Raw genomic sequence first — 27,807 nt, 5'->3', positions numbered from 1 at the left:
GAGAGAGAGAGAAAACGAGAGAACAAGAGAACGAGAGAGGGCGAGAAGTGCATGTCTATTAGGGGGGGTTTTCTCTCACCATGTCTATAAGGCTCTCCTGGATGCGGTTCAGTGTAGTTCTCAGTCTGCTGCTGATCAGACCCAGCCCTGATGATTCATACTGCAGGAAACACACAGCAGAACACACACAGTGAGAGGACACTCCCTAGTCAACACATTTTACAACACACACACACACCTAAAAGATGCTTTATGCTTCTACAAACCACACACCAGCACAGATCTCTTACACACACTCACACACACAGATACAGGAAGAACTTCTAAATGAAAAAATTCACTCCAAATCATTCAAAAGAATCACCATAACACAGACACAAACACAAACACACAAACACACAAACCATACACGATGATGTGGGTGAAATTAAGTCTTCATATAGTCAACATGATGGCTGTGGTGAGGCAGTTAAGCTGCAGTGAGCTATGACCTGGCAGACTGACACTGACCACAGAACAACTACAAACATTAGTCCCGTCTCACAGAAAGAAGAAATTTATGATGGGAACATGGTGGTCACATTTGGGGGAAATTTGCAAATTTATGGAGGCCATGCAAACCATGTTCAAGCAGACCATGTTTGGAACAGTGCCAGTGCATTGCCTTGAACAGAATTATTTAAAGAACAAAAAAAAAAAATCAACACGGGCAGAATTAAAACTTGAGTTTATTGACTTTTCGCCTGCCAAATGGGAATGTTTTCATAGCAAGGTGTTTTTAGGAAAACCACTGACATTTGTTTCACATTGTATTCACTCTTTGAAGAGGACAGACAAAATAAAATAAGACATAAATCTGTCTGAGTCGCATTTCTGTCCGCACAGCGTTCTCACTTTTCAAAAGTTACATAAATACTTCACAGTTTATTCTATCAGACAGATCATCTGCACAACACTTGGGGAAGATGTCATGCTCTAACAGCTTTATTTGTTACAGTAAACTGCATTTTGGGAGACTGCAAATATCTTCTAATTCTGGTTGTGGTCACAGTTCCAGGCCAGCCTCACCCACTCTGTCCACACAGAAATGGAGTGTCTGATATCTTGATAGGTTAAACTGATCAAAACTGTTTTTTTTTTGTTTTTTGTTTTTTTACCAGCGGCATTCTGATTTGCCATCCACATGATTGTGTGTATGCATTTCCATGCAGCATATTTAAAAAGTCCAATGGGAAACAAATTTTTGCAAGTTGCCATGGCTAAGGCTTTCAGAATAACAGCCACTAGAAGGAAAAAAGCTGATGCTGAAGTTTACAGAATCACATCTTCAGGAGTTTTCAATGAAGCATTTATTAGCTTTTAGACAAGATACCCTCACTTGCTTGACACGTCAAATTTATTGCACGCTTGTTTGTCTTGTACGCCCTTTGTGCAAAATCAGCTACCCTTATACATCACACTAAAACAACAGTCTGTGGTTAGTTATTGTGTACATCAGTCAAAGGCCTTTTCCTCTTAAAGTACACAGTTCAGGGCCATGTTAAAGGGACGAAACTCACCAGAAGCACTAAGACTAAGCACAGCAAATTGCTGAGCATTAAACACACAGTGTGTATGACTTACCCCTTACAAATCGAGAGTTATTATACTTTTTTCTTATAATGTCAAAGTAGTTACATAATTACATAATGACATTTACATTTGATTAATATTCTGTAACAAGTTTGTAAGAATTTAAAAATAATGTAAAGGATGTCTTTCTGCAAAACACACAACAATTACGATACTGTTCAAATCACAGTAAATTATCTTCTGCTCAGAATCACAAACGTAGTATAGCTTGTGTTATAGCTAATGTTTGGAATCTGCACATTTAATAGAATTTTTTCTGCTTGTTTCAGCTATTAATGATAAAAACTGATAAACAGCCAGGTCTATAAATACGTGGACACTGACAACATTCTTGTTGGAATTGAAATAAGTGCAGTTCTATTTTGAGGGTATTTACATCCAGATTGGTGTTTACATTGGCAATTACAACCACTTTGATGCACAACCTTTCCCATTTTTGGGACTCAAAAGTAATTTTGTGATTTTTATTTTTATGTGATTTTTTTGCCATTGTTAATACTCGGCTGGAAATCTCTTGCAGATAACGACTGCCTGAAATATGAACAGACATCACTAGATGCTGGGTTTTGCCCCTGGTGATACTTTGCCAGGCCTACTTTTGCAATATGCTTTGGGGCACTGTCCAGCTATACTGTGAAGCGCCATTCAATATGTTTTGAAGCACTGGGCTGAATCTGAGCTGATAATACAGCCTAACACACTTAGGATTCATCCTGCTTCTTTTGTCAGCAGAAACCTCAACAAATACAAAGGAACCAGTTCCTTTGGCTGCACTTCCTCCACCATGCTTGAGAGATGAATTGGTAAGTTTTGGATCATTTCCTTTCCACCTCCATACTCTTCTCTTATCTTTGGTACAAATTGATCTTTGTCTTATATGTCTAGAAAGTGTTCCAAAACTACACAAGTTCTTTTTATTTTTTAATCCTTTTGGCAAACTTTAATCCAGTCTTCCTTCCCAGTCTTTGAAGCGTAATACATATATCCATAAACAATTCCTCTGATTTGGATGTACATACCTTCAAATTAAAGCTGCAGTCAGCACCTTGAGCTCATATTAATTATTTAATTTAAACTGCAATATGTTGAGGTAGCCAGCCAAAATAACAGTAACTTTGCTGACAAACAAATATTTACAGACCTAACAGTAAAATGATTGCTTTTGTAATTACTAGCAACAACTGTGATTTGTAAGGGTTAACATACAGCCACTTGCGAGTGTGCCACGCTGTGGTCTTACCCCGCAGCCAGGGGGCACCTGTCTGGAGCCGCCTAGCTGGCCGCCTGGGATAGGCATGGCTGGACAAGGAGCATGCTTAGGGGGGGAAAAAATACAACAAAAACAGATACAGAACAAAACAATGTAACAGTAATGTCAAAGAAAACAAGCAAAGAGGCACAATGGAAGTGGCCTATAGATTTTAAAACTGACTTCTAAATATGTAAGTATGTATGTTAGACAAAGACGTCTGTGTTTCTGTGAAGCATGCCGTAGAAGGAGCAGACCAATGCAGCGTGCAAATGGAAGTCATGCAAATCAACCCAGATGGATGGCTGTCAGGTGGTCAATAAAGCCAGTCTTCCTCTAATGTGAAAATTTCTAAAGAGAGCCATTCTCTACAGGGACAACTGTGCTGCTGTTGCTGAAACACTAACATCGTTACACTCAGCTTGGCACTCTCCACAGCTCAGAGGCTCGTCATCACTCTGGAGGTGATTCATTTTTCCAAGGGAGTCTCTGTATCTCCACATCTTTTTCTTCACCCATGCTTTGTATTCACCACCTTAATGGCAGGTTATTAACTTCAAACTCACAATCTTGGATACCAGCACCAGTGCAACTTAGAGAGTGCGTGGCAAAGCTGATACTGCGGGAGACATACAATGACATACTCCCCTTAAGAATATTAATGTAGCTCAATATTTGAAGAAATAACATGCTATACATGGTAGCTGAAGGCTTTTTGTGTTTAGAGTCAGTTACAGGTCACGGAGGCAGCATGTGTGCAAATCGATTTCAGGTGCTTGGTAAATATTCATGAAGCTATTATCACAGTAAGAATATTATTACTAGTATTTATAGTGTTGCCACAGACTGTTCAAATGAAACTGATGGCTGATATAAATCAAATAAGTGACAGGGGAGAGAGAGAAATGGAGGAAGAGAAAGAGTCTAGACAAATGGAAGCATGCCCTAATTTAATGCTCCTTCCCTAATTCAGCATATAAGATGATCTCTGAATAGCTACTTCTGACAAGCACACAAGCACCAGCTTACCTCTTCCTGTACCCCTGCTTGAGAAGACTCACACATTTTACAAGAGAGTTATTGTAGGGCATAAAGTTTTCTATCTTTATATTTCTCAAAAATATTCAGGAATCTCACATTGTTTCTGGGAAGACTTTAGGAAAAGACAAATTGCACACTGCCTTAAAAAGAAAAAACAGGCTTCAAGCCATTGACGCTCAACCCCCCACTTCAATGTTCAGAATAATGGGGCGCACCCCTAGCATGTCAGACACTTGCTTAGGTTGCTCAGATAATAATAGCAGTAATTATGGAACAGAGTACACCCAAGGGGCCTAAGAGTGCGATGAGAAAAATGAGAGGCTGGTGTGATTGCTTCATAAACATGTCGTTATATGCTCATATGTTCATGGTAAGGAGCAGGAACAAAAAGAACATAAAAGCGCCGTTTGCTTCTGCACAAGAGCTGAATAATTTATCATCAGGGAGCCGAAAACTTTGAGCATGAAAATGCAGGACAAAGATGCATAATGGAAAGAATGCTTCTCAGAGCCATGCTGGAGCCGTACCATGTCATTCCGGCCGAAGAAGGTGTAGACTGCGTACAGGTAGTAGTCAAAGAGCTGCGATACACAGTGGATGACGTCAAAGGCAATGGGTTTTAAAATGTTCATCATCTGCATATATTTGCCTGTAAAAGACAATATCATGAGTTAATGCACAAGAAACTATATTTTTGAGTTCAGCAATTTAATGCAGCTCCCAGCTTAGTTTCAGGGAAGACTGGAATATGTAGCCCAAGCAAATTGTTATTAGTTAATTGTGTGATGAAGCACCATAAAAATAAACAGTCACGTGCAGTACTGTGCAAACGTCAAACAACCTTCATTTCTTTCAGTTATAGTTAAAATGGGCATTAAGTAAAAGTTATTCATTTTTGAGCATAAGAAAAAAAGCAGAACACATAACATTTAAGATTACTTGAAGTCTCAGCAACTAAATATGATACCAAATATCATATTTCAGCATTTACTGTCAACTCCTTGCCTTTATTACAGCTTCTATTCTTTCAGGAGACTTGCTTTCAGTTTTTCAAAGAAAAATCTGTAGGGTATTCCAAAGTTCCTCCAAAGTTCTTAGAAGTCTTAGAAGTTGTTCACAGTTTTTGCTTCTTATGATTCAAGTAATCACAAACTCATGATCCCAGAAGTCCCATTTTCTCTCTATGTTTTAATAAGGACCGCGGTTTTGGAAACTCATATTTTTTGACCTCATTTTCCTTTAACATTCTTATTCCTTAGGCAAGTGGATTATCTTCTCTCCTCAGAATATCTCCTGAAAATGAATAACCTGGACTCGATGGCCATTTTCACAGAAAATGAAATAAAAAGGGGGGTCTCTGACTTTTGCACAGTACTTCTGTCCACCACATAATATATTATTTAGAAAGAAAGAAAAGCATCTTCTTTTCAACAGCAAGATGTATCAGTAAAATGTTCCTTCAGCAGGAATCAGTTTAAAAAGCTCCTCTGACAGCAGTCAATTTTGCATCTAACACAACTCTCAAGAATTCAAGAAATGTTCCTTAGTCAATCATAATGGAATTTAATACCTAAGGCACAATCATCTTTACTGTTTGGACATTGACAAGTGCATTTCCATGCACCCTCGGGCATGGGAACTGAATTTAGGAAAAACAGCAATAAAGAATACAAAACGAATACAAGATGGTAATAATGTTAGGATTGAATAAGACAATGAATGATAAGAAAATGAACTTAACTTTTATGCTGAGGAAGGCCCTTTGTACATGTGATTCCACAACTGACTTCAATCATATTCTCTCAAACAACAAAACAAGATCACGCTGGCACAACACTGCCTCAAATAATGAGTACGAGAAAACCATCAAGGGTAGGTGTTTGTTAATAAAACTGCTGTAGATGCAAAATAATCTCTGTTCATTTATCCACAGAAGAATTCTCAAAGCATTAACTGAAACGTTCCTATTAACTGTAAGGGATAAAAGCTCTCTAAATTAAAAGTGCTCTTTCACATGAAAAACATGTGAAACAAAAAACAAAAATCTGTTGTCAAAGTTTTTCCCATTTTTCCTGGTTTGTAAAATGGCTCAGAACAATCAACACTGAGGTTTGAATCAGAAAAGCTGTGAACAAAGATATCAAAGCAACAAATCTCTGTGTAAAGTATGAAATAATGAAGAAAGATTTCATCCTGCTCAATGGAGTTTAAGGTGCCACCTCTGCCAATGCATCAGACAAATTAGCATATCTTCAAATGATTCAGATGAGATGATCCATCTATTGCAAAATAGAGCTAATGAACGGAAGCAAAGGAAACACATAGGTGAGGCTATGAGCACACCTCTGCCATTAGCTTATTAATTAATGGGTAAATTGAGGTCCCCTGCACTGGGTCAACTGCGTCACTGCTCTGTTACCCTTAAGTGGATGTAGGGTCAGCGGTCAATTACTCACCGACCAGGCGGATCACGTTGAGGGTGGTGTTGGTCAGAATGGGTGCATTGGCTTTGTTCAAGTTGTAGTCAGACCTCTTTCTGCTGCGCAGTGTCTCTCTGGATACGCTGATTAAAGACAGAACATACAGGCCCATGTTCAACTATATCTCAAAATACTCTACAACCAGTAGGGCAAGAGTAGATCACAAATTAATTAAATGAATTCAAGAATCAGCTTTGCATAACTGATGCACCATTTGAAAAAGTTCCTTTTAAAGTGGAATGCCAACATTTTTTTTTTCAAATTTCTGCATAGTTAAATTAAGATGCAAACAAAGTCTTTCAGAATGGTTTTCCATTCTCAAGAAAGTTACAGAGATAGAAATGTTCATAATGGTGGTGATAGGAACCAGATGTCCAAAGCTTTAAACATCTCTGAACGCTTCCTCATAGAAAGCCATTACATTAAATGGTTATGAAAACACTGCCTGTCACATCTGGCACGTTTCATCATAGTTATGTGATGAGGTTTCTACGGAGCCATGCTGGTGACATCTTGTATAAAAAAAAAAATAACGCACAGCCACACCGTTTTAATGCATTAAGGAGATCCTAATATGTGGCTACCACTTAGTAAGGCGTGGGAATGAGATAATCAAGTTGTGGCTATGACAAAGTAAGGCGTAAGAAGGAGATCATGCCTTGCTAAGTCATGGCCATGCACTACGATCTTGCTCCCATACCTATATAGACACTCAGAAGACACATATTGGTTCATTGGTCATCTGGATGGTAAACAAAATGACCTGCATTGTCGACGCTATAACCTCTGGTTCCTATAACCACCACTATAAAGAAATTAGAGTAAGTTTTTCTAGAACAAAACTTTTCACATCAAAACACGCCAAATGACTTAATTCACTTCTCTGTGATTAAACTATGTAGAAATTTTTTAGATTCCGTGGAAATCCCCATAAGTTAAACCACTGTCAACTGTTCACTGTCAATTTAAGCATATTTTCTTCTATTTTTGTTGGAATCAGAGGAACAGATGCAACACAGCGCAGTGTGAGAGTTGTATGTTTTTGCTGCAATGTGTAAGAAACGTTCCAAGAATTCTCTCTGAACTGTCACACACGCAGATTTAATAAGCACTACTACAACGTAATCACTAATTGCTTGAGCCTAGCGTGCTTTCAAGGATCCTCACACACAGGGAGCACAGCATTTCAACACGACTAAAATCTCTCGGCTGTGACGTATCTTCTCATGCTAGGCCTGATATGGAAGCGTGATTAATCAAGTGCAAGATTGTCATCTCAACTTATGCCACACAAACTGAAGAAGGAAACAGCCCTCAGTATGACGTAATACAACCACATTATCAACTACATACTTCATAATGCACTAAAATAAAAAAATAACCATGACACACATTTTCACTTCCTCAGTAAATTTTAGAGAGAAATCGGTTGCAAGCATAGAAAGCATAAGACTTGTAATCCCTCAACAGCTGGTAGTCTCATACAATTAACATCAAGCTTGCCACTTTGCAGTAGGAAGAAGTGCCAGTCATGGCTCTGGGGCAGAAGCAGATAAGAGGAAGTGCATTAACCATTAATTATTGTTTATAACTTAATGAGTCCTCTAATTATACGAATGATGTATGTGACGTATACACTGCTCTTAAAGGTCTAAAGTAATAAATAAAGCAATTAAAGGGTAATCTGGGAAAAATCACACTTTTCATCAGAGGTCTACACTTTCAGGCCTTTGATGAAGGTCCTGAATGACACAAATGGGGGGCAAAAAAGGCAGAAAAGGGAGTGAGAGAGATGTATGTAATTGTTAATGTGTTACCATCTAATTACATAGATATGCTTTTCTTCTTAGGAACGTAACAATAGTTTAGGTAACTGTATGCGACCAGCAGATGTGGAACTAACAAAAGCAGACCCATGTTCCATACAAAAAAGTGTAGCTGTATTCATCATAGGGCTGGGTCATGTGGCAAGTGTTAACAATATATTCTATAGTCTTTTTGACATGTGATATATAGAAATTGGGGCAACATCATGGTGCTCTTAACATTGTGGTGCTCTTAATAATGCTTTTTTTAATTATGCCTTTTTTTATGTTCTATGCACATCATGTTTGTGCACGGTTGAGTTACCTAAAGATCAGTGCAGTATTGCATAATCTTTCTAAGTATGAGCATGTTAGCCTCTTTGTGGCCCCTGTCTTTTTTTGTTTGTGTTATTCAGGGCCTTTATTGCAGAACCGGAAGAGTAGACCGATGATGAAAAGTGCCAGTTTTACTCAAGCAATACCCTGACATGTAAAGCCACTGAACAGCACAGTGGATAAAAACATCAGATCATGCATGGAAGGGTCCAATTCCCTGTTCGGGCAGAAATACAGGCAGCAATGGATCTGTCTGCCCATGTAAAATCTGTTCTGAATAAGAGTGTCTGCTAAAAACTGTAGAAGCAGTGAGATGAGGAGGGTAAAGATTTAGGGCCAGATTTACTAAGGAGCACGCAAAACTACAGTCCATGCTAAAATTTAGTGAGTGCAGCTGGATCTAGTTTTGCAACTGAAGTTCTATGACTTCACTTGCAAACGGGCTAATTTGAGTAGCAGAAACTCTAATCCGTGGATCCACTCAAAGTACATTTAAACCAGCTGCAGTCAAAGGAAAAAATCTGGGAAAATCACAGTGAAGAAAACAATGTAATAATAATTACATTAACAATTAAAACTAATAAAACACCAGTGTATACATTAAAATACAAGATTAACTATCATTAGCAAATTTTGAATAAATAAATCAATCAATAAATAAATGACAAAACTGAAGATAAATGGTCTGGTTCTAACAGTGATATGTAATTCCTTGTGTCCCACTTCAATAAACACACTCACTCCTTGAAATTCTATCACTTAAGAAACTTTTTTTATTCCATTGAATACAAAGTGAAGAGATGAAAAAAAGAAGCTTGCTTTCAATAACTAATCAGGCTTCTCTTGCATCTTGAGAGCAGCAGATATATACATTTGTAAACTGCTCAAGGTTTCCTCCCCCATAGCCTCCTCCCTCATTCAACACCTCAAGAATGACACCACACAATTCATATTAGTTCTATATAAAGTCAGGTGCTGCTCAAGTGTGACCTCCTGTGAACACGCAAGGCTTCTATGCACATGATGAAAACAACTGGGAGTTCAACCAATGATTTGTAAACCTGGCCCTCCTTTCAGACGTCCAACAGCTTCACAAAAGAACAGTACAGAAGATATATGGCTGCATACCATTCATCCTTCAAGTCCCGTTACATTTAATGAAGGCTGATTATTCCAAATAATAGTTCTTACATGACAAGATCACTTTTTTCTGACCACTTCAGAAAAAAATGCATTCACAGAGATATATCAAAAATACACAAAATGTTGGTACTGATTAATAAAACAAAACCCTTAAAAATAATTAATAAACAGTTATAACACCTAAATAAAAAGGACAAGGTGGCAACAGTGAAGCTGACAGGTACAATGCTGACTAATGGAGAAGACAATGTAAGATAAGTAGCCATTAAAATCTGAGGTTTATCAGTATAGATGAATGTTGTGATGCTCATTAAGGATTTTAGGGTACTTATGACCCAACTATTAACCATTAACAAACTCATTTTTAACCATTCAAATGTGATGTTATTGTAAAATGGTATCCAGATTTGTATCCATATTGCACAGCCCTAATTTATTTTTCTAATTTATTACTTATATTATGTGGGTTGGCATTTGTACCAAGACTAAAGGCCAAAGGCTTCTCCACTCCTGTAGACTAACTGCCCTGCATAATTAAGATTCAGCTCTAATCTAACAAGCCTGATCCATTTAATCAAGGCCTTGACGAGCACCTGAATCTCAGAGCCAAAGTGTGTTGACTGTTGGCTGATATCCATGAGTAGAGACACCCCCTTAGGCCTGGGGCAAGCGAGTATAAAACATATTGCTATTTATATCCTTTATAATCCACTAAATGATGAGGCATTCTCCAAAGGAACCATTTTAATGATGTGAGAATGTGTTTTATTCCACTGCTTAATGAAAATGAAGTGAAATTGTTTCTAACAGTGAGCCACATGGGTTTAAAAGGCTCATTCTTTATAGGATAATTAATCCTCTTTTCTCTGATAAGAAGCTAATGATAGCCTGTTTGCACACAGCACACAGTGTGAGGTTCTACTGCAATGGAGACTTGAAATGGGCCAGAATCCAGAGCTCATAAATTAGATGATCCTTGCTGGAAATCAATAAGGAAACAGGGACTTATTATGTTGACTGCTAATTGTAGGATTTAAGATGTCTACAGTAAATTACAGTAAAATCTATTTATTCTCAACAAAGACACTTAAAGATAGTTATTTAAGGGACCTGCGTCCTACATTGTTCATGCATTTAATCATTTTTTTCCATTTAATGTCCACTATGTTGTTTTTGTGTTACTATGTACAAAAAATTTATTTTTACATGGCTATTTTCCGACCTCTCTCTATCCCTTAATTGAACAAGCTTGTTGATGACACTTTCAGAGACTTTGTCTCTGTCCCTTTAACTTACTAAAATCTGCCTCCAGAGTAGCTGTGGCGCATGCAATACAACGTAGTACAGAGTAAAACATATCAGCAACTAAAGCTTTTGAAACTGGAGCTTTCTGTGTGCTGCCGTGTTTTCTATCACTATATAAATGAAGCATGGTGCTGCTTTTACTGCTGGATAAACCCAGGGTGAAGACACTGTATGAAGACATTTTCTGACCCAAGCTGGACGGTGCCACTAATACTGACCTTTTTGCTGGAATGTCTCCAGTCTGCTCATCCACAAAGTCCTGCTTCAGCTCCTCCGCCACATCACTGTCACTGTCATAGTCCTGATACACACTCTTTTCCAGCTCGTCTGACTCATACTGGTGATGGAGAGAGGAATGGGGAGGGGGGTTAAGTAAGAGGGATGGTCACTCATGGCCAGAGAGAAGCCTTGGCTAAGACGTTAGCTTCATCCCACGCACTGTCCTTATTCATATTCATTCATCATAGCAGAGTATTCAGCTACTCAAAACAGCCCAATGAAATGTTAAGGTCGGGAGTAAATGCATAAATACAAAGGGGAAAAAAGGAAAACCCTGAACTGCATTGAATCTAAACTGTGGCAGTATCATTTGTGTGCAGTGCACAGAATGATCCACAAAACAGTTGTATGAGACAGAGGGCGATTGAAGAATTAAAGATGTGTTTCATAGAACCTTTTGCAATAATAATTTTCTTCTTTTTATTTTTAGGGGCTTTGAAAAAGCACCATGATAAACACTGCAGACAGTGTGTACCCTATGATGGCTGGTAGGGTAGCCAGTCCTACTGAACGAATGATGAGCTCTTATATTATAATTAAACATCACATTAACTCTAGATGCTCACTTAACAGTCCAGAGTAATTGAAACTCTGTTTTTCACAATGTTTCACAGCATGTTGTCTCAAGGTAAAAACACTTCTTTCGTGGGCTCCACTATGGCCAGTGTAAACGCTCTGTTTAATTTCATTGTCCCAATATCTCTTCTGAAATGTCAAGCCCATCTGAGCACTAATAACAGCGTGTACACTCTATACAGCCAATGTGCCCTCCATAAAGCTGATACGAGTGCCATGCGGCAGCTTGAGAGACTATAAAGCACTTAACACCCTAAATTAATTACGTCCAGCTTAATTACAGCACCATTTATTCTCTCATTTCTCATTAATAACTCGCTGTGGCCTCAATAATGTTACTGAAGATGGAAATCAAGTTCACTCGAGCCTGATGGAGCACAGTACCACAAACATCCGCTGTGGAAAATACACAAAGCAACACTGAATGTTGAGTTAGAACTTTAGGAGCACTAATCAAAACAGTGCTAACACTTTAACATAATGCACAGTAAACCCAATAATGAAATGCCTAATCACTGTCTTATTTATTGTGTTACTGATTTATTTTTAACCTGCCTTGTGTGTGAAATGTAATGCAACAGTAGTTGTAACTCTGCAACAGGAGTGTAATATCTGAACAACAAGCTTACCCCATTGGAGGCCAACACATCCTCTGTCTCTTCTTCCTTGTTGTCTATCTGCATCTCAAAGGGGTTTCCTACCTGAGTGTACTGCTCAAATAGCGAGAGCTCCACAGGCTCGCTTGAGGCCGGTTGCCTGCTGGGAGAAACTGATGGAGACCGACACTGCCCCATGAACTTAAACTCCTACAAATAAAGCACAAAAACAAAAGCATTAAGTGCAATTTTAATCAACAGTCCTAATATGAGCAAAATATCAGTAAAAACAAATCATATACATGCACTTATACATGTTTAAAAATAAATATCAGTGATCATGACATGTTTCTAATGTCACAGAGACAATGCAGAGTAGGCCAAAGTTCCACCCCATGGAATAGCAGTAATGCCCACTTACACTGTCATACAAATTAACAGATGGCCTACCATGCCCTGCTGATTAAAGGTGTAAACACAAAAAATTACATGGGAGCACACTTGATTTGACATAATGAAGGACAGATATTGATAATTGATGTTAAATACAAAAAATACTGGATGTCCTCCAGGAGAGGTAGCTATAGTCAATAGTTTTTGTATGAACATTATTGGTTTTTATTCTAATGTAAGTGTTTTCTGAGAAAATAAACACTTGTCTAAATAAACATCTTTTTAAACATAATTTTATCAGGTGCCTAAGACCTTTGCACAGTCCTGTATATAAACACACAAACTCCAATTCAAATCTTTCAAACTCACAAGTTCATGGTTAAGCTTGCAAGTTCATGGTGTTATGAACAAGTTCATATCTTTGTGGTCACTGGATTCAAATTCAAATGAATTTTTAAACGTCCTTTTTCCTTTTCAAGTGATCTGAACGTCCTCACTATGTCTGGAATGTTTTTGCCTTGAAAGGTACTCTGACTTTAATGCCTTCTTCAACTTTAACAAAGGGACATCTACACACCTAAAGACAAAGGTGTCAAAAAAGATAATCTGAAGCACTTTTGGTCCCCATTTTTGTAAATGACATTTATGAGCGTGGAGAACCTTTTAAAAGGTTTAAAAGCTTTTCATCAGGTAAAGGTTCTTTATCAATGTAAGGTTTCCTCTGTATTTAGAAAGAAACCAATATTGGAACATAGTAAATTATGTGTAAGTTCTTGAAACTTTAAAAAAAAAAAAAAGCTTCTTTACACTGACGCATCTCGTTTAAAAACGGTTCTCTAAAGAAGTATCCATTAAAAGGTGCCAAAAGTGCTTCTTCTATGGCACTGCACACAAATCCCTTTCTGACACCTTTATTTTTAAGAGTGCAGTTGGCGTGTTGCAGCAAAGTAACTGCCTGAAAACACCAATGCGCTTTTTGTTAAACAGAGAAGCCTGAAGAATAGCTCTGCCATGATCAAACGAGCTGTGTAATTCATCTTTTGAAACGCGACAGGCCGTAAACAGCAAATAGAAAGATTATAAGGCGTTTAATACAAAGCTCTGATAGAAAATCAATGCAGAAATAGTGTGGCAATCAAATCGGCACAGAGGGCTAGGATCAAAGCCCTGGAAAGATAGCCTTAAACGAATTTAAACTGCTTAAACCCTTTCGTACGCCAGGGCACAGACAAGATGTGATCATGCTAATGGGGCTTATTAAAGAGCCCCAGCAAGTGTGCTATTCAGTGATGAGATACTGATATTACACCCACTGCTTTCATGCTTCCAAAAATACCTTTTATTTAAAGCAAAAACAAAAGGAAGCGTCATTCCTTCTCTGAAGATAGTTTTAACACCAGGAAGGGCTCTTGTTTGCATATGCTATCAAAATGAAACACTTCCTGATTTATTCATAAGATGCTCTCAGGTGAATATAGGTGTCTGGGCATGTGTGGCAGGCACATATCATGAAAACAAATGATTTCTGTGGAGACTGACATCTCCAAAGCTGTGACTGTTGTAGAGTTAATGGCTCGTGTTTGAGCAAACTTGACAATGCTGCCTAGCCTCATTTATTAGCTTGTCATTTCTTTCCTCAGGCTAAAATTGATGATGAGTGTGCTCCATTATGACAGGAGAAAAAGCTAGAGCACAGAGCTAATCAAGAGACAGGGCTCAGTGTTTGGACAGACTGTTTTCTTTTAGGTCTTAACACAGCAGAGCTTCAGTGGGTGCTGTGTGTCATGTGGCATATTTTTAAGTGCAAATTAGAATGAGACGGACACAATCGTATCATGATAATGAGAAAACAGGCTAGCAAGTGTTTAAGAAACAAAGACAGAGGGAGTGTTGTATGACTGTGGTTGGACATTTTAATTTAATTTTATACCCATTGGCAGCCCTAAACATAGCCCTAGCAAAGCCCTAAGAAGGAATCATGAATGCTAATCCTGAGGAAGCCAACAACAAATCATATGTCATACACAGTATATATCATTATGCTTACAGGAAAGCAGATTACACTAACGTGCAGCATTGTGGGAAGGATCATTAACCATATGTACAGCAATTGCCATGACTGATAGCAGCCTCAATTGGTCTAGATTAGCAGTCATGTTAAAGGTCATATTTGCCACATATGTAACATGTATGCATCCTCTCCTGCTGTGCTGAAACTTACATGGAGCTGAGCAATACTGAAGTTGGATTTCACAGGGCACAACTCCCACGTTTCATTTTCTAGAAACATCCGCAACTCCTCCAGGCGAGTTCTAAGGCCAAACAGAGGAACAAGAGGTTAAGATTTGCATGAGCAAAGAGGGGGAAAAAAAACCTACCAAATAGATCCACATTCAAAATAATGGACAAAAAAGCATTGAGAAAGGTCACGGTCAGCAGTTTTGAGTTTGCTGCCTCTCTCTGTCAGATCACTGCACAAGGAGCCCAAGGCTTATCTAGGTCAATATCAACAGCTTCAGCTGAAATGTCAGTATTAACATTGAAATTTGACGCTTTAAAGCCTTAAACAAGGGATGGAAGCTTCCAGCTCACATTAATTTTTACAGGGCAAAAAAGACCAGCGGAAGAATTACAGATAAAGAGAGCTAAATGGAAGTGATAGTTATACATCCAAGGAATTTAAATGAGATGCACTGTAACATTTTGATGCCTTAAATACAAAAGCCAGTATGCGTTTGTTCTATGATATTTTACAATGCATCGCATTCGAAATAACGACCAACTAGGGAAAAGGGGGGGGGGGGTCCTTTGTGCTGAAAGGTGCAATATATATTCCAGTGATGAAATGTGTTAATGCAGAACGCGTGACAGCAGAGACAGCATGCATTCAGGAAGCTGACAGATAATCACTTTTTATGGATGCTGCCTAAGCGCTTAAAAACTCACAGTAATTGTGAAATTATGCAAGAGAGACTGAGCTCCTAACTTTCTCTTGGGTAAAAGCGTCTCTGCAGGGCTGCTGGTGTCAGCAGGAGGCCATGGAGACAGAGACGATGACCCCTCATACTGCCGGTGCCCTTTCAGCACAAAGCCATGGGGAACGAAACATTACTGACAGTTATCAGGCACTCAGGAGGCTGATCGGCCATAATTTCATCCTTTATAATGACACATTTATGCACTGTAATATTCATCCACCTCAACATACTGAATGCAGGAGAACCATTCATGCTTACAATGAAACAAATTTGCATGAGTTAAGCTTCTAGATGTACTAGATAATGTTTCTAGAAACCCAAGACTGGGGTGTGTTTTTAAACATTGTTTACTTTATATAAGATAAACACTGTGTAATGTTCGACTCAAGATACTTGAGATACTATAATTCTTGAATGAGTAGAGCGTACGGTCAAGCAAAGCCATAAACACCCATCTCACCTGTGATAGTTCTTAAAGTAGTTCACACTCTGCCTCTTAATGGACTCCTGCAGCACTTCAGATTTACTGCCACAGAACTCCTCACCCACCTGCATTAACCTGGAGAAACAGAAAGAGACAAAAAAAAAGGTATAAAAATGAAAAGGAGTACATTCAAGGGAGAGTGCATGCACATTTAGCAGACGGAAAGAAGGTGGATTTAGCTCAGACCAAAACTGCACTGGTGAAGGGAAACAAAACAGAACAGCAGCCTTCTATTATGATGCACTAAAGACTTATATATTAATATTCATCAGACATATTAGTTTCCAAGAGCAACTAAAAACAGCATTTTTTTAAAGATTTTATATTATGAATTTCTATTTTTATTCTTATAGACAACCCTACACTTATTAAAATACATTAAATCCTATTAACACATAATCTCAAGTGTTCTATTGCTTTTACATAAGAGTAAGACAAGAAAAGTAAAACAATGAAGCCTTGAACACTGTTTCAAATATACTACTGTGCAAAAGTCAGAGACCTTCTTTCATTTATTTGAAAGCGGCCATGAAGTTATTCATTTTTCAATGTCAGGAAAAAAGACAATAAACATACTTAACAGTAAATTACACAGAAGCCTAAACAACTAAACATAATACCAAATTTTCAATACTTTCAATTCTAGGCATTCCACCTTGTGCCTTTATCACAGCTTCCATTCTTTTCAGGAGACATCCCTTCAGTCCCATAAAATTGGTCCCTTCCCACTACAAAGATGGACAGAAACACTTGTTTTTTTATATCTGATGTATCAGTGGAGCTTGATGTTTTCCTGTCTCTCAAAGATAAAAGCTTTTATTGTTTATCTGAGTTTTAGAGGCCTAACATTTATCTAATGCAGGGGTACATAACTCCAGTCCTGGAAGGGCAGGGTCCAGCACAGCCTGGAGGTTTCCCTGCTCAAACACATTCACTAAACCTTTCAACTAACAGACAAGTGTAATCATGTATGTTAGTAAGAAAAAACATCAAACTGTGCTGGACACCGGCTCTCCACAACCTGAGTTGTGCACCCTTGATCTAACACCCTTAGAGCTTTCATCTGACAATGAATAACTTCTACTAAAAGGCTATTTGGCTGGAAGGTAGGAAAGGATGGTAGGAAAGCGTGTTAAATTCGAGGCATTAAAAACTTTTCTTGTTAACGTGTTATTTATACTTTGACAGCCCTTGTTAATTTCTTGAAAGCAGTTCTAGCAGCTTTAGATAAAGAAACCATTGCTATTACTTAGCAAGTGGTGGTCAGTGGAATGACATTGTACAGATATAATAAAGGGAATATTGGATGTCACACGAACAGTAAACTTTTGCTCGTTTACTGCAATACATGACATACCTCAATACTGATTACCTACTCTGTGTTTATTTACATACAGTATGAAGTAATTTGAGAGCTGCAATTTTATATATAAAAGATACTATAAATAAAGGTATTATTTTTAGTGCTTCAAGTGCTTATTAATCCCATGGAGTTCTTTCACACAGAGGGACAGGCATGGGGGGGTTGCATTCATCCTCCCTGCTGACCCGTAAGCAGGGATCAGCCAAACATGGCTGCAGTTCCACACACTCAATGGCCTTTTAATTGTGCAGCATGTAAGGGGCTGCCTAGGTTTCCCCTCTCACTGTGGAACAAGCGGCTTCATTAATGCCCTCTGCCCCCAGTCCCTCTGCTGGGTTAAAGGGGTTTCTCACGGGACCTGGGCAGCAAAGCAGGCCTCCAGCCAATCCAATTAGCACTAATGAGAATGTGGCTGCCTACCTGCTGATAACATCCAGCACCACAATGAAGTCATCGTACTTGAAGTTGGACATGTCCGTCCCGAGTAAATAGGCTTTCACTTTCAGCTGGACATCCTGAGTGCAGAGACAAAGAGAGATGGGGGAAATGGAGCACTGGTCAGAGAGCTGATGGGCTAAGCAGAAATTCAGGCAAAGGAGTAAATGAGTATGCTACCAACCTGCCAAATTCGACTCAGGCCATGCTCAAGCTTCTTCTTGACGTAGCTGCGGCCTACTGTAGAATCGCCTGGGCTCTCATTACTAGTGCCATCTGTGAAAAGAAGAAGGATAAATTCCTCAGTCATTACAGAAAGTAAACTGAAAAGTAAACTGTGTGTCAAAAGTTTGGGGACATCTTAACCAAACCAGTACTTGAGTTGTTCTGCTGCTCTAACTCCAGACATTGTATGAGGTCATATGGGAACACAGATAACGCAGAATGTATTGTAGTTTCCTAAAGTCCAAGTACAAGCTCAGTACAAGCCACTGGAGGGTTATAGGTTCAAATCCTAGAACTGAACAAGTTCCTCAGGTTGTGCCCTTGGACAAGGCATGTCCAACTACCCCAGGCAGCAAAATGGCCAACATTCCTTGTAAGGTGGACCAACAAAGGAGGTCATTATCACACTTATTCTCATTTTGTCCTATGGTACGTTACTGGATGAGCATAATCTGCCAATCAATCCGAGACCTGCTTGAAGTTTAGCTCAGAAACGTACAAGTGAACTTTGTTCCAGCTATGGTTTTGTAGATTTTGGTATAGTTTGGAATTTTCTGCTATAGGTTCTATGAAATGTTTGTTTTCAGCTTTAAGCTTCTTGTTAAAATAATAAAATGGCCAAGGCTTACCGTTAAGTCAGGCTACAGCCTATACGCTACTATTATTGTAGGTTTCCTTTGCAGTTACTGTAGATAATTATAATTATTGGGTTATTGATAACAATAACAGGCTCTGTCATTTTGTCTTTATTAACTTAAGTTGTTTAAGCCCTCAAATTATTTTGTGCTGAATGTGGGCAGCATGGATTTATCTGTTTAATGGCAACCACATATAAGTGCTGTGCTGCACTGCGCTGTGCCGCTACACAATGTTCTAAAGTCACACATGTTGGGTCTAACATGGACATGGACTACCCATGAAAGAAAACATGGTAAAAGAAATCAGACTAAAAGACAAATGATGATTACTTTTGTGCATGTGAAAAGCGGCAGATGAAAAACTATGGGCAATTTACAATACTCTGTCAACTGGCTCAAACGCTTTTTTGACCCCACAAATACTGTCTTATTTCTTTCTCAATACTCTTGAAACACTTAATTGACTGACAGCCTTTTTTTTTTTTTTTTACATTTTCCCATTCGACAATTTACATTTATCTTTTTTCTGTTCTCTCGTTTTCTCTGCATCTTATATTCCTCCCTCACATGTTCTTGGTATTAGAATTAAAAAAGGTCACCTGACCTTAACCCAAACAAGCTGATCTATGATAAGCTGGACCAAAAAGTTTAAGAGAGATGTCCAGTCAGCCCCACAAAAAACCTATAGAATGTCCTGCAGGATTCATGGCAGAGCATTTTTGAAAAGCAAGTTTGGAAAACCTGACAGATCAAATAAAGTCACATATCTTTTTTATATATCTGCTAGTTTTTCAGTTATTGTCACAAATATTGACGTGATATGGCTTTCCATGAAATAAACCTGGTTCCTATATTTTAAGCTGAAATTAACAAAGTAAGCATGTTCATTTAGTAAAACATACTGCTAAGCTAGGTGCTGATCAAACACAGCAAACATCAACAGCTCCTAAAATTACAAGGACAAATTTCATGCCCCCTGTTAAGACACAGAGTTTTTTTTTGTTGTTGTTTTTAAATATACATAGAGCTGTTAATATTTTAAATAGCATCAGGACTTTTTGCTTTATAGCCAGGCACTTTCTCAATGTAGAAGAAAATAAATAAATAAAATCCCTGAAAATCTGGAAATGACTGATGGCTATCTAAAATTAATTTATTGCCTTCCACTCTATACCCAGGGCTGCGATTTTCAATGAAATCAATTAAGCCTATACGCATGAAATTAGATTAGCAAAGCTTACTGTCCCAAATAAAAACCAACATCTCGCAAATGTATCCATGGTATATTACTGCACGCACCAACTGCCATGCTGCTACAGTTACAGGCAGACCTATGATAACCTTGAAGCTGAAAAGCATGACTGGGGCACTTTGCTAATGTAGGAGCCCAACAATGATGTCCCCTAATAGCACACAGGCTGATTACAAGCACTGAAGCACAGCTGCCACTCATCATTAGGAGAGCTCATCTTGACACTGTGCTGGGAGCTTTACTGAACAATACACGTCACAGTCACCACTTCACACTCACATCAGCTACTCGGCCTGTGTGTTATGTAAGGAGTGACAAACCAAAATTAAGCTGCAAGAAGAATAATTACCTGATCTTTAGTCTTTAGTCTCATAAAATAACAAAAACATTTTATAATCTCATATGTAATAATAATTTCACTCACTCACAACTCACTGAAAAAACTGGAGAAGTTCTGTCTGAAGTGTGGATTGTAAAGTTCCAATACAACATTTGTGAATGAGTATGTTTCTCATTGCTTAATACCAGCGGCTTATAGTCAAGTTTGGGTATTAAGCTATGACAGGAACAGAGTGGAAAAGAAGGAATGAAGTCTGTGGCAGTTGTGCTGACAGACTAAAAAGTTCAGTAGCACGCAGTGGAGTACATCGTCAAAAGATGTATTATTCACAATTGAACTGGATTTCCCAAACTTTCCATTTGGACATGCATATCTAAAAATTGAGAAAATATTAATGTAGGTCAATTTAAAACAAGTTCTGTCTGAAGCATGGATTCCAAACTTCAAACACAACATTTGTGAGCAATTTTCTCACCGTTTAACCCAAGTGGTGGCTGATAGTCAGGTTTGAGTACTAAGCCGTCACAGGAACAGAGTGGAAAGAAGAAATTAAGTCTGTAGCAGTTGTGCTGATGGACAAAGTTCAGCAGCGCATAGAGGAGCATGTTTTAAAAAATGTATTATTCAAAAGTGAACTGGATTTACAAAACTTTTCATGCTGACATGCATATCTATGAATTGAAAAAAATGGATGTAGGCAAAATTAAATAAAAAAAAAAAAACCCTGGAAACCTGTTAGGAATCAAACGCTTTTAGCTACTGACACTAAAACAGCATCACATCAGATAAGAGGGCCCAGAGCAATGGAGACTGCTTCTTCAGATGAGCTAATGCTAACACTTGAGCTAGTCGGTGTAATGTCTCACTGAGGAGGACAGATTTTATATGCAATGTCTTATCAGACCTCACTGATTGCAAATAAATGTTGGTATGACTGCGAGTTCTGTCAATCACATTTTGCAGATGGTAATTTGGCTTAATACTGTTTAACAGTACTTAAAAAGAGGAAGTCTAAGGTGTCAACTGCCCAAACACAGTCTTCAAATACACTACATAGAAGTAAACAAGATCCACATACTCAATTTAAGTACAATGCCGGTGTTCTTTCTTTAAACAGTAGGGTGCGCTGTGGATAAGACTGGACATTGCTGGCTTCAACTGATCTTGTTTTACGCCAAAATAAATGAAAAATGGTTCAGACTTCAAGCTGCCAATACAGAATGTAAATTAAATGTAAACTGTGTAAATAAATGAGTGTCTGCTTGATTTATCTACTTTAATGTAAATGTACTTTCCTTAATTCCAACAGTGATATTAGCATCAAAATTAGCTGGAGAGTTCACAGACAGCAGTCATTTTCAAAACAAATCAAACTACCAAGGATATTATTATGGATACTCTTGTATCACCTATTTATCTTCATATTTTGGCCTTCAGAGGATACAAATAAATGCCTTCTCAAATGCCTTGGTGATTCAGAAAGCAATACAAAACTCCCTTCCAACAGAATGTGTTGGTTTATTTAACGTACATATCTGCAGACGTCTCATACAACTAATACAACTCATACAACAGTATCTAAAACCATAACTCTACAATGCACGGGGTCAGTGAGTCGGTGATAGAAGTGGGAAATTTATGTTTGTGTGCACATGAGTGCAAAGGTGAACACTGTTCAAACACAGAATCAGTATCTTTATTCACAAGGTACCAGGTGTAAAAAAGAATTTCTCTTTATGTCAACATAAAATAAATCAGATAAAATAAATATAGAAAAAGATGTGCTATCTAAGACGGACAATACACAAAACAGTCTGCAAGTAAAAAGATGTGCAATGGGAGATCCAGCTACAATCAAGTACTGAATAACTGAGCGAATATCCAAGCAAAGAAACGTAGTGGTTACAGTCAATTACATGTTTAGGCAGAACAGTGGACCCAACCCATGCCAAGATAACACACCCCATGCCAGTATGGAACCACCATCAGCCTGCACGCTGCCTTGTTGACAACAGGGGTCCATACTTCAAGGGGTCTGCAAGTGTCGTGGTCTTAACAGAGGCAATTTGGTGGGTCTTCTGCAACCGTATCCAACGGAAGCCAAAGAATGCTGTGCTGACCTGCGAGATGTGTGTGTAGGGCCTTCTGCATCAAATCTGGATAAGATTTCCGTTGCTCTTCCGTTTGCATGGACAATTCTTATTAAGCATTCATCACCCATGGACAGACACTGTGCTGTCCACTGTGGGTGGTAATTCCTTCTATGACGTATGAACTATGGCTATCATGCCTTGTTTCAACTCCAATAATTGAAGTTTTGCCGTGAGCCGTGAGTTCAACCTCATTCAGAAGATAACACCTCAGCACTTCTACCGGTGTGAACACCAGTTCATTATCAATTAACATAGAGCTTTTCCAGGACTTTTGACACGTCAGAGCATTTATAAAATATGTAGTTGAAGTGCATAAGACTACAGTAGAGGAAAGTGGGAGGGGCTCTTATTCAGAAGGATTATGGTCAGATATATATAGTGGTTATGTACTTTACAGTGTGTAATATAGGGCATGTTCAGCTGTTCAAAGCACAGTAATCACTCAGACACCACTCTAGCACATCCATAATAAAGGCAGCTCATTTCACTCCATTCAGATGCAAGCCTGAAGTGCTGAGTCTTTCCCTACGCATAGCACAAAGTGAAACTGAGCAAAATGGAAATGAAATAAAACCTTATGACATTATCGAGACTGGCTTATGGTGGTGATAAAAGCAAATGTCCTGTAGAAAGTTTCCATTTGTTGGATTTGTCGTTGAGAAGATGTAATGAGGCAAACAATATCAAAAGCAGGCAGTGAGGAAATGAGAGAACAACTGGAAGAAAGTTTCGGCAAAAACTGATGAGGTGTTTCGGTACACATGGGCCGAAGCCAGCAGACCATCACTCAACATTCTCTAGGACCCTCATGTACTGGGAACTCACTTTCACATTTTTATTTATATAACACCACTGATAGGTTTCCTGGGCCAGGGGTAGGTTACTTTTCCTCTCACATCTCCCATTTAAGCTACAAACTGTTTTCTCTGTAGATCAGGTTTCCGGAAACAAGACACAGACCTTAAATAATACATACCTGACCATGCCATATGCGCTTGGTGTGCCCATGCCATTTGAGCTTCGGCTCAAATAAAAATCTCAAATCTCCACTGCTAAGTCCGGTCTGACAGAGCTGCAGGCCTTCCCTGCCCTTTCACTTGGACACAGCATACATGTTTTATGAACTCTCCCATCACTCATGGGCAATTTCATCAGTGAGCCACAGAGGTGGAAAAACATCCAAACCGCACACAGGAAAACAAATTGGGTAGAGACAGATCTTGTCCATGTGCGTGCCAGGTACAATTCAACATCATGGTGCAGCATCCAAACTGTTTCTGTCTACATCGCTTTAGCATGATTAAATAAAAAAATAAATAAGAGTGAGATGAACACACGGTACCTTGAGACCAGGCACATGTAATTATGATAGAGTATGAAAGCATCTGCTTAGTTTTCCCAAGGAGTACGAGACACAGGTATGGAATGCTGATATGATTATAATAAGGGCATTATGAGAAGGTGAGCATGTAGGAGAGTTAGTATAAATAAAATTAATAGCATTTTCTAATCTTGGAACAGCTGGACTCTAAGTGACCTCATTACGAAGACTGGAGAAGAACACAAAAGACAGGTTAAGTGGAGCAAAAGTAGTCTTGCCTTGGGGTAAAAAAAAAAAAAAAAAGCTAAAAAGCTCAATTAAGTTCACCCGCTCTTATTTCAGCTTATTTCCCTGGGTGTAGCTGGGGCTGCACCAACATGATGTAGAATGTTGGATTTTCATCAAAGAAAAAAAGACCATTTTTAGCAGGAATAAACAGGTTCAGTGGTGTGCCAAAGTCAGAGAGAACCCATAATGTATTTAATGTCTAGCTAAATGACTATTAATTACATTTTAAAAATCATTTTTGGTGTTTTTGTATATTTAGTGAATCCTCAAAGATTTGCTTTGAATCTTTCAAAGAAATCGGCAGTTTTCCAGATCTTCAAAGCTCATTCTTACAAGTTGGTTGCACTTTCTGCTTCTCATGAACCAAGTGAATGAACCACTGTTTATCTGTTCGATGGTTGTCTACAACACAGTAAGGGGTTGTTAACGAGCTGATTAGTCAGATTAGGTGTGCAGGGAGCAGGGAAATGGCTTAAATGTGCTGAGCAGTGAGCAATTGTTAGCAGTCCCATTTTCTCTGTATTTTCTATACGTATATTTAAAAAATGAGCTCCAGTTAATATCTCTTCATAAATACCATACATAAATGGAAAAGAAGTGAATGAAAAAAAATGAAAAAAGTCTGACTTCTGCACAGTAATCTATCATATGTACAATCTTTCTGTGTGTATTTCTGCAGAGGAAATTCCCAAAAGCAGCAGAAGAACTAATAACTGCATGAGCACCCTTCTCAGTTTCAAACTAACAGCGCTGAGTGTTTATGAGTGCCTCACAGTACTGATGCTGAAAATGACCAAAGCGTTCTCTGTATCACCAGCAAACCTGAAGGCAGCAGGTTACTGGAGCCCAATCAAAGAGCTGCTGGCTACAGACAACAGAGTAGGATTTTCCCTCAATCGTTTCAGGTCTGGAAGAGCACAGCTATGCAAAGCCTCAGGGGAAAATCCACTAGCCAACTGCTGGGAAAGGCAAGAAAAATATCACCTCCCTGGCAGCATCCACACAGACACAGACACACATACACACAGAGCACATGCAGAGCCAAACAGCATAGCGTGGGGTTTCTGCATCCTTGCCTGGAGGAGAGGTCAGCTCAACCGGACACTGAGTTCATGGACACAGTGAAAAGAATAAAGAAGAGAATCAAGAACAAAACGCACAACAGAGAGAACTCATCACTGAATTTGTTTTTTCTTTAGACAGCTGAAGTCATGTATGAGGGAGGACTATGTTTGGATTCAGAATCTCAAGTATCCTTAATAACAACCTTAGTATGCAGCAATGTCAACAGCTTTTCTACTCTACTCTACATTATCTAGCTGCATTATGGCTTATGTCAGAGTGATACACGCAGCATGGATGCTTCTGTCTGACCACATTTTCTGCATGCCTGCTTTTGCAAATTGCTTGGTCATGCTTGCTCTTTCAGAGAGATACGTCTTTTTTCAATGAGATACAATGAGAAATGTCTTTCTGCTTCGATGAGATAATCTAAATACACACAATTAGAGAGCTAAGCAAATGTATCCAATCCACAAGCGAGAGATCCAGATTGGACTAAGAGTGCGACCATAACATAGTGACATGGGCTTAAAAGGAAATGTGACTGTGAATCTTGCTCTAAATCAGGAGTTCACAAAAAATGTCAATGGCAATTATCCTGACAGACACTACTTGACCCTGAATATAGTTGAGTGCTACTCATGGAATGATGCTAGTAATAACTGTATGCCTCACATCATGGAGCCCACAGGAAGTACACTAGTTACAACCATGACCTCAAACAGGACTCTTGGGGCATATAAATAGGGACAAGAGTGTATTTTATCCTCAGTATTTTACTGAACTTCTCAAGCATTGTGATGCTAGCAATATATGATATGCCAAAAAAAAAGAGAAAAAATGGCAGACGCAATGAGTCAGTCCTGTAGAGAAGAGAGCAAGAGAATAAGGGAGAAGAAAATAAAAAAGAGGTTGAGAGAAGGATGCTGAAAGTTCGGCGCTTTGTCAATATGAGACAGCAGGGCACATCATTTTATCCAAACAAGCCACACATCTCTGCTACAAATGAAAAACTAAGCTTTGTTTCAAAAAACTTTGTTTCCAGCACCTACCTTTTATAAACCATTCAGCTGAAAGCAAAGTGAGTAAAAATGCTACAACTTGCCCCATAAATGTGGTTCATTGTAACAGGTAAATTGTAAAGCAAGTTATAAAAAAAAAAAAAAAAAAAAAAAGAAGCTATTTGTATCAGTTTCTAAGAAGTATTTAACGAGACAAGTTTTCCAACCTAAATACATAAAGATATATAACTACAATTAGTTAAAAGAGATTGTATGGCAAATTTACACAATCATATTCACAGTACATTCCTGATTCCTGTGCATAAAAAACATTAAAAAAATGAATGTCAATGGAGGGTTAGGGAATTTTCTGCTATGTTATACCGAATCCTGTTGTGGAGGCTGTACTTTAATCTGTGTGTTATATACTTGCTTTAGAATGCTGCCATATTAGTCACCAAATCTGTGACTTAAACACATGACTCCACAGTAGAAAAACACTTCTGATGAAGAAGTTACTTTAAAGCCACAAAATGCAATGTGAAAACAAGATGACAAAAAGCACGCTTGACTACATAAATAAATCCATGTTACACTTTAAGTAGATTGCGACCTGCTCTCATCTACAACTAAGCAGTAAACAATTTAAAATTCATAGTTAACAACTTAAAACTTTCAAGTCCATTGTATTTTTAAAGCTGACACTACATTGACTTCATACTCTAGCCACAAGCAAATCAAATTGTGCAAGCTCACTAATGCACAAAGAACTCATGTTTGCCATGTGAAGCTCAAGCATCAAGAATTACCTAGAACAGCTACAGCAAAAAGAAGTTCTTACACAATCTCGATTGTAGAACGAATGGCCAGCCAACACACCCAACAAAACCAGTATGCCAAAGGTAAAACAAGTATCTTCATTGCACAACAGGCCACTTTGCTATAGCAGATGCTTGTCAGCATGTGGTTGCTAAGCATTCAAACTTCTTCAGTGCTTTTCACACAGCATCACTCTACTATCGAGCACTGTAATTCTACAGTAAATATTCATATCAATTACAAGTATAGTGACAACCCTAGTTGAGACAGAAATGTGTGATACATATAGAATTACATGTGTGTTTGTTCTTTTTAGAAAGTTAACCATAGCTTATGTAATCATATTTGAGAGCAGAAGCAGCAAAACAGTGCTCCAAATGTGTCCATATACACATCCAATTTAGTGATTTAAGCTATATTAGGAAGCACCCATTGCTGACCAAGGCATTCCATTGACCATTTTCAAAATAATGATGGATATGCCTCTCAGCCAATTACATTTTGTATGCATTTTCTCAATTAAGAGACGGGAAAAAACTGACAAAAATGCACAAAAACAAATCTGGTGTGAGAACGAGTGGCAGTAAATCAGTCAGAATTATTAGACTAACAG

At 38.4% G+C, this 27,807-nt stretch overlaps 1 protein-coding gene across 2 annotated transcripts in view; it reads right to left on the bottom strand.

Moving 5' to 3' along the window:
• The window catches only part of vps50 (VPS50 EARP/GARPII complex subunit), a 154,815-nt gene that overhangs the window by 52,667 nt on the left and 74,341 nt on the right, over positions 1-27,807 (bottom strand). Inside the window, exons 14-23 of one of the 2 annotated variants that reach the window (XM_017694832.2) lie at positions 18,280-18,371; positions 18,081-18,175; positions 16,274-16,372; positions 15,057-15,147; positions 12,476-12,652; positions 11,210-11,328; positions 6,379-6,485; positions 4,450-4,571; positions 2,873-2,947; positions 80-160 (exon numbers count right to left, since the gene is read on the bottom strand). In XM_017694832.2, the coding sequence (XP_017550321.1) occupies positions 80-160; positions 2,873-2,947; positions 4,450-4,571; positions 6,379-6,485; positions 11,210-11,328; positions 12,476-12,652; positions 15,057-15,147; positions 16,274-16,372; positions 18,081-18,175; positions 18,280-18,371 (1,058 nt within the window). The remainder of the gene's footprint in view (positions 1-79; positions 161-2,872; positions 2,948-4,449; positions 4,572-6,378; positions 6,486-11,209; positions 11,329-12,475; positions 12,653-15,056; positions 15,148-16,273; positions 16,373-18,080; positions 18,176-18,279; positions 18,372-27,807) is intronic. The other variant, XM_017694841.2, reaches the window with a different exon arrangement.

Source organism: Pygocentrus nattereri, chromosome 27 (assembly GCF_015220715.1).
Source record: "Pygocentrus nattereri isolate fPygNat1 chromosome 27, fPygNat1.pri, whole genome shotgun sequence".
Taxonomy (NCBI): Eukaryota; Metazoa; Chordata; class Actinopteri; order Characiformes; family Serrasalmidae; genus Pygocentrus; species Pygocentrus nattereri.
The sequence above is the reverse complement of the archived record's forward strand: the minus strand, read 5'-3'. Positions and strand labels throughout refer to the sequence as shown.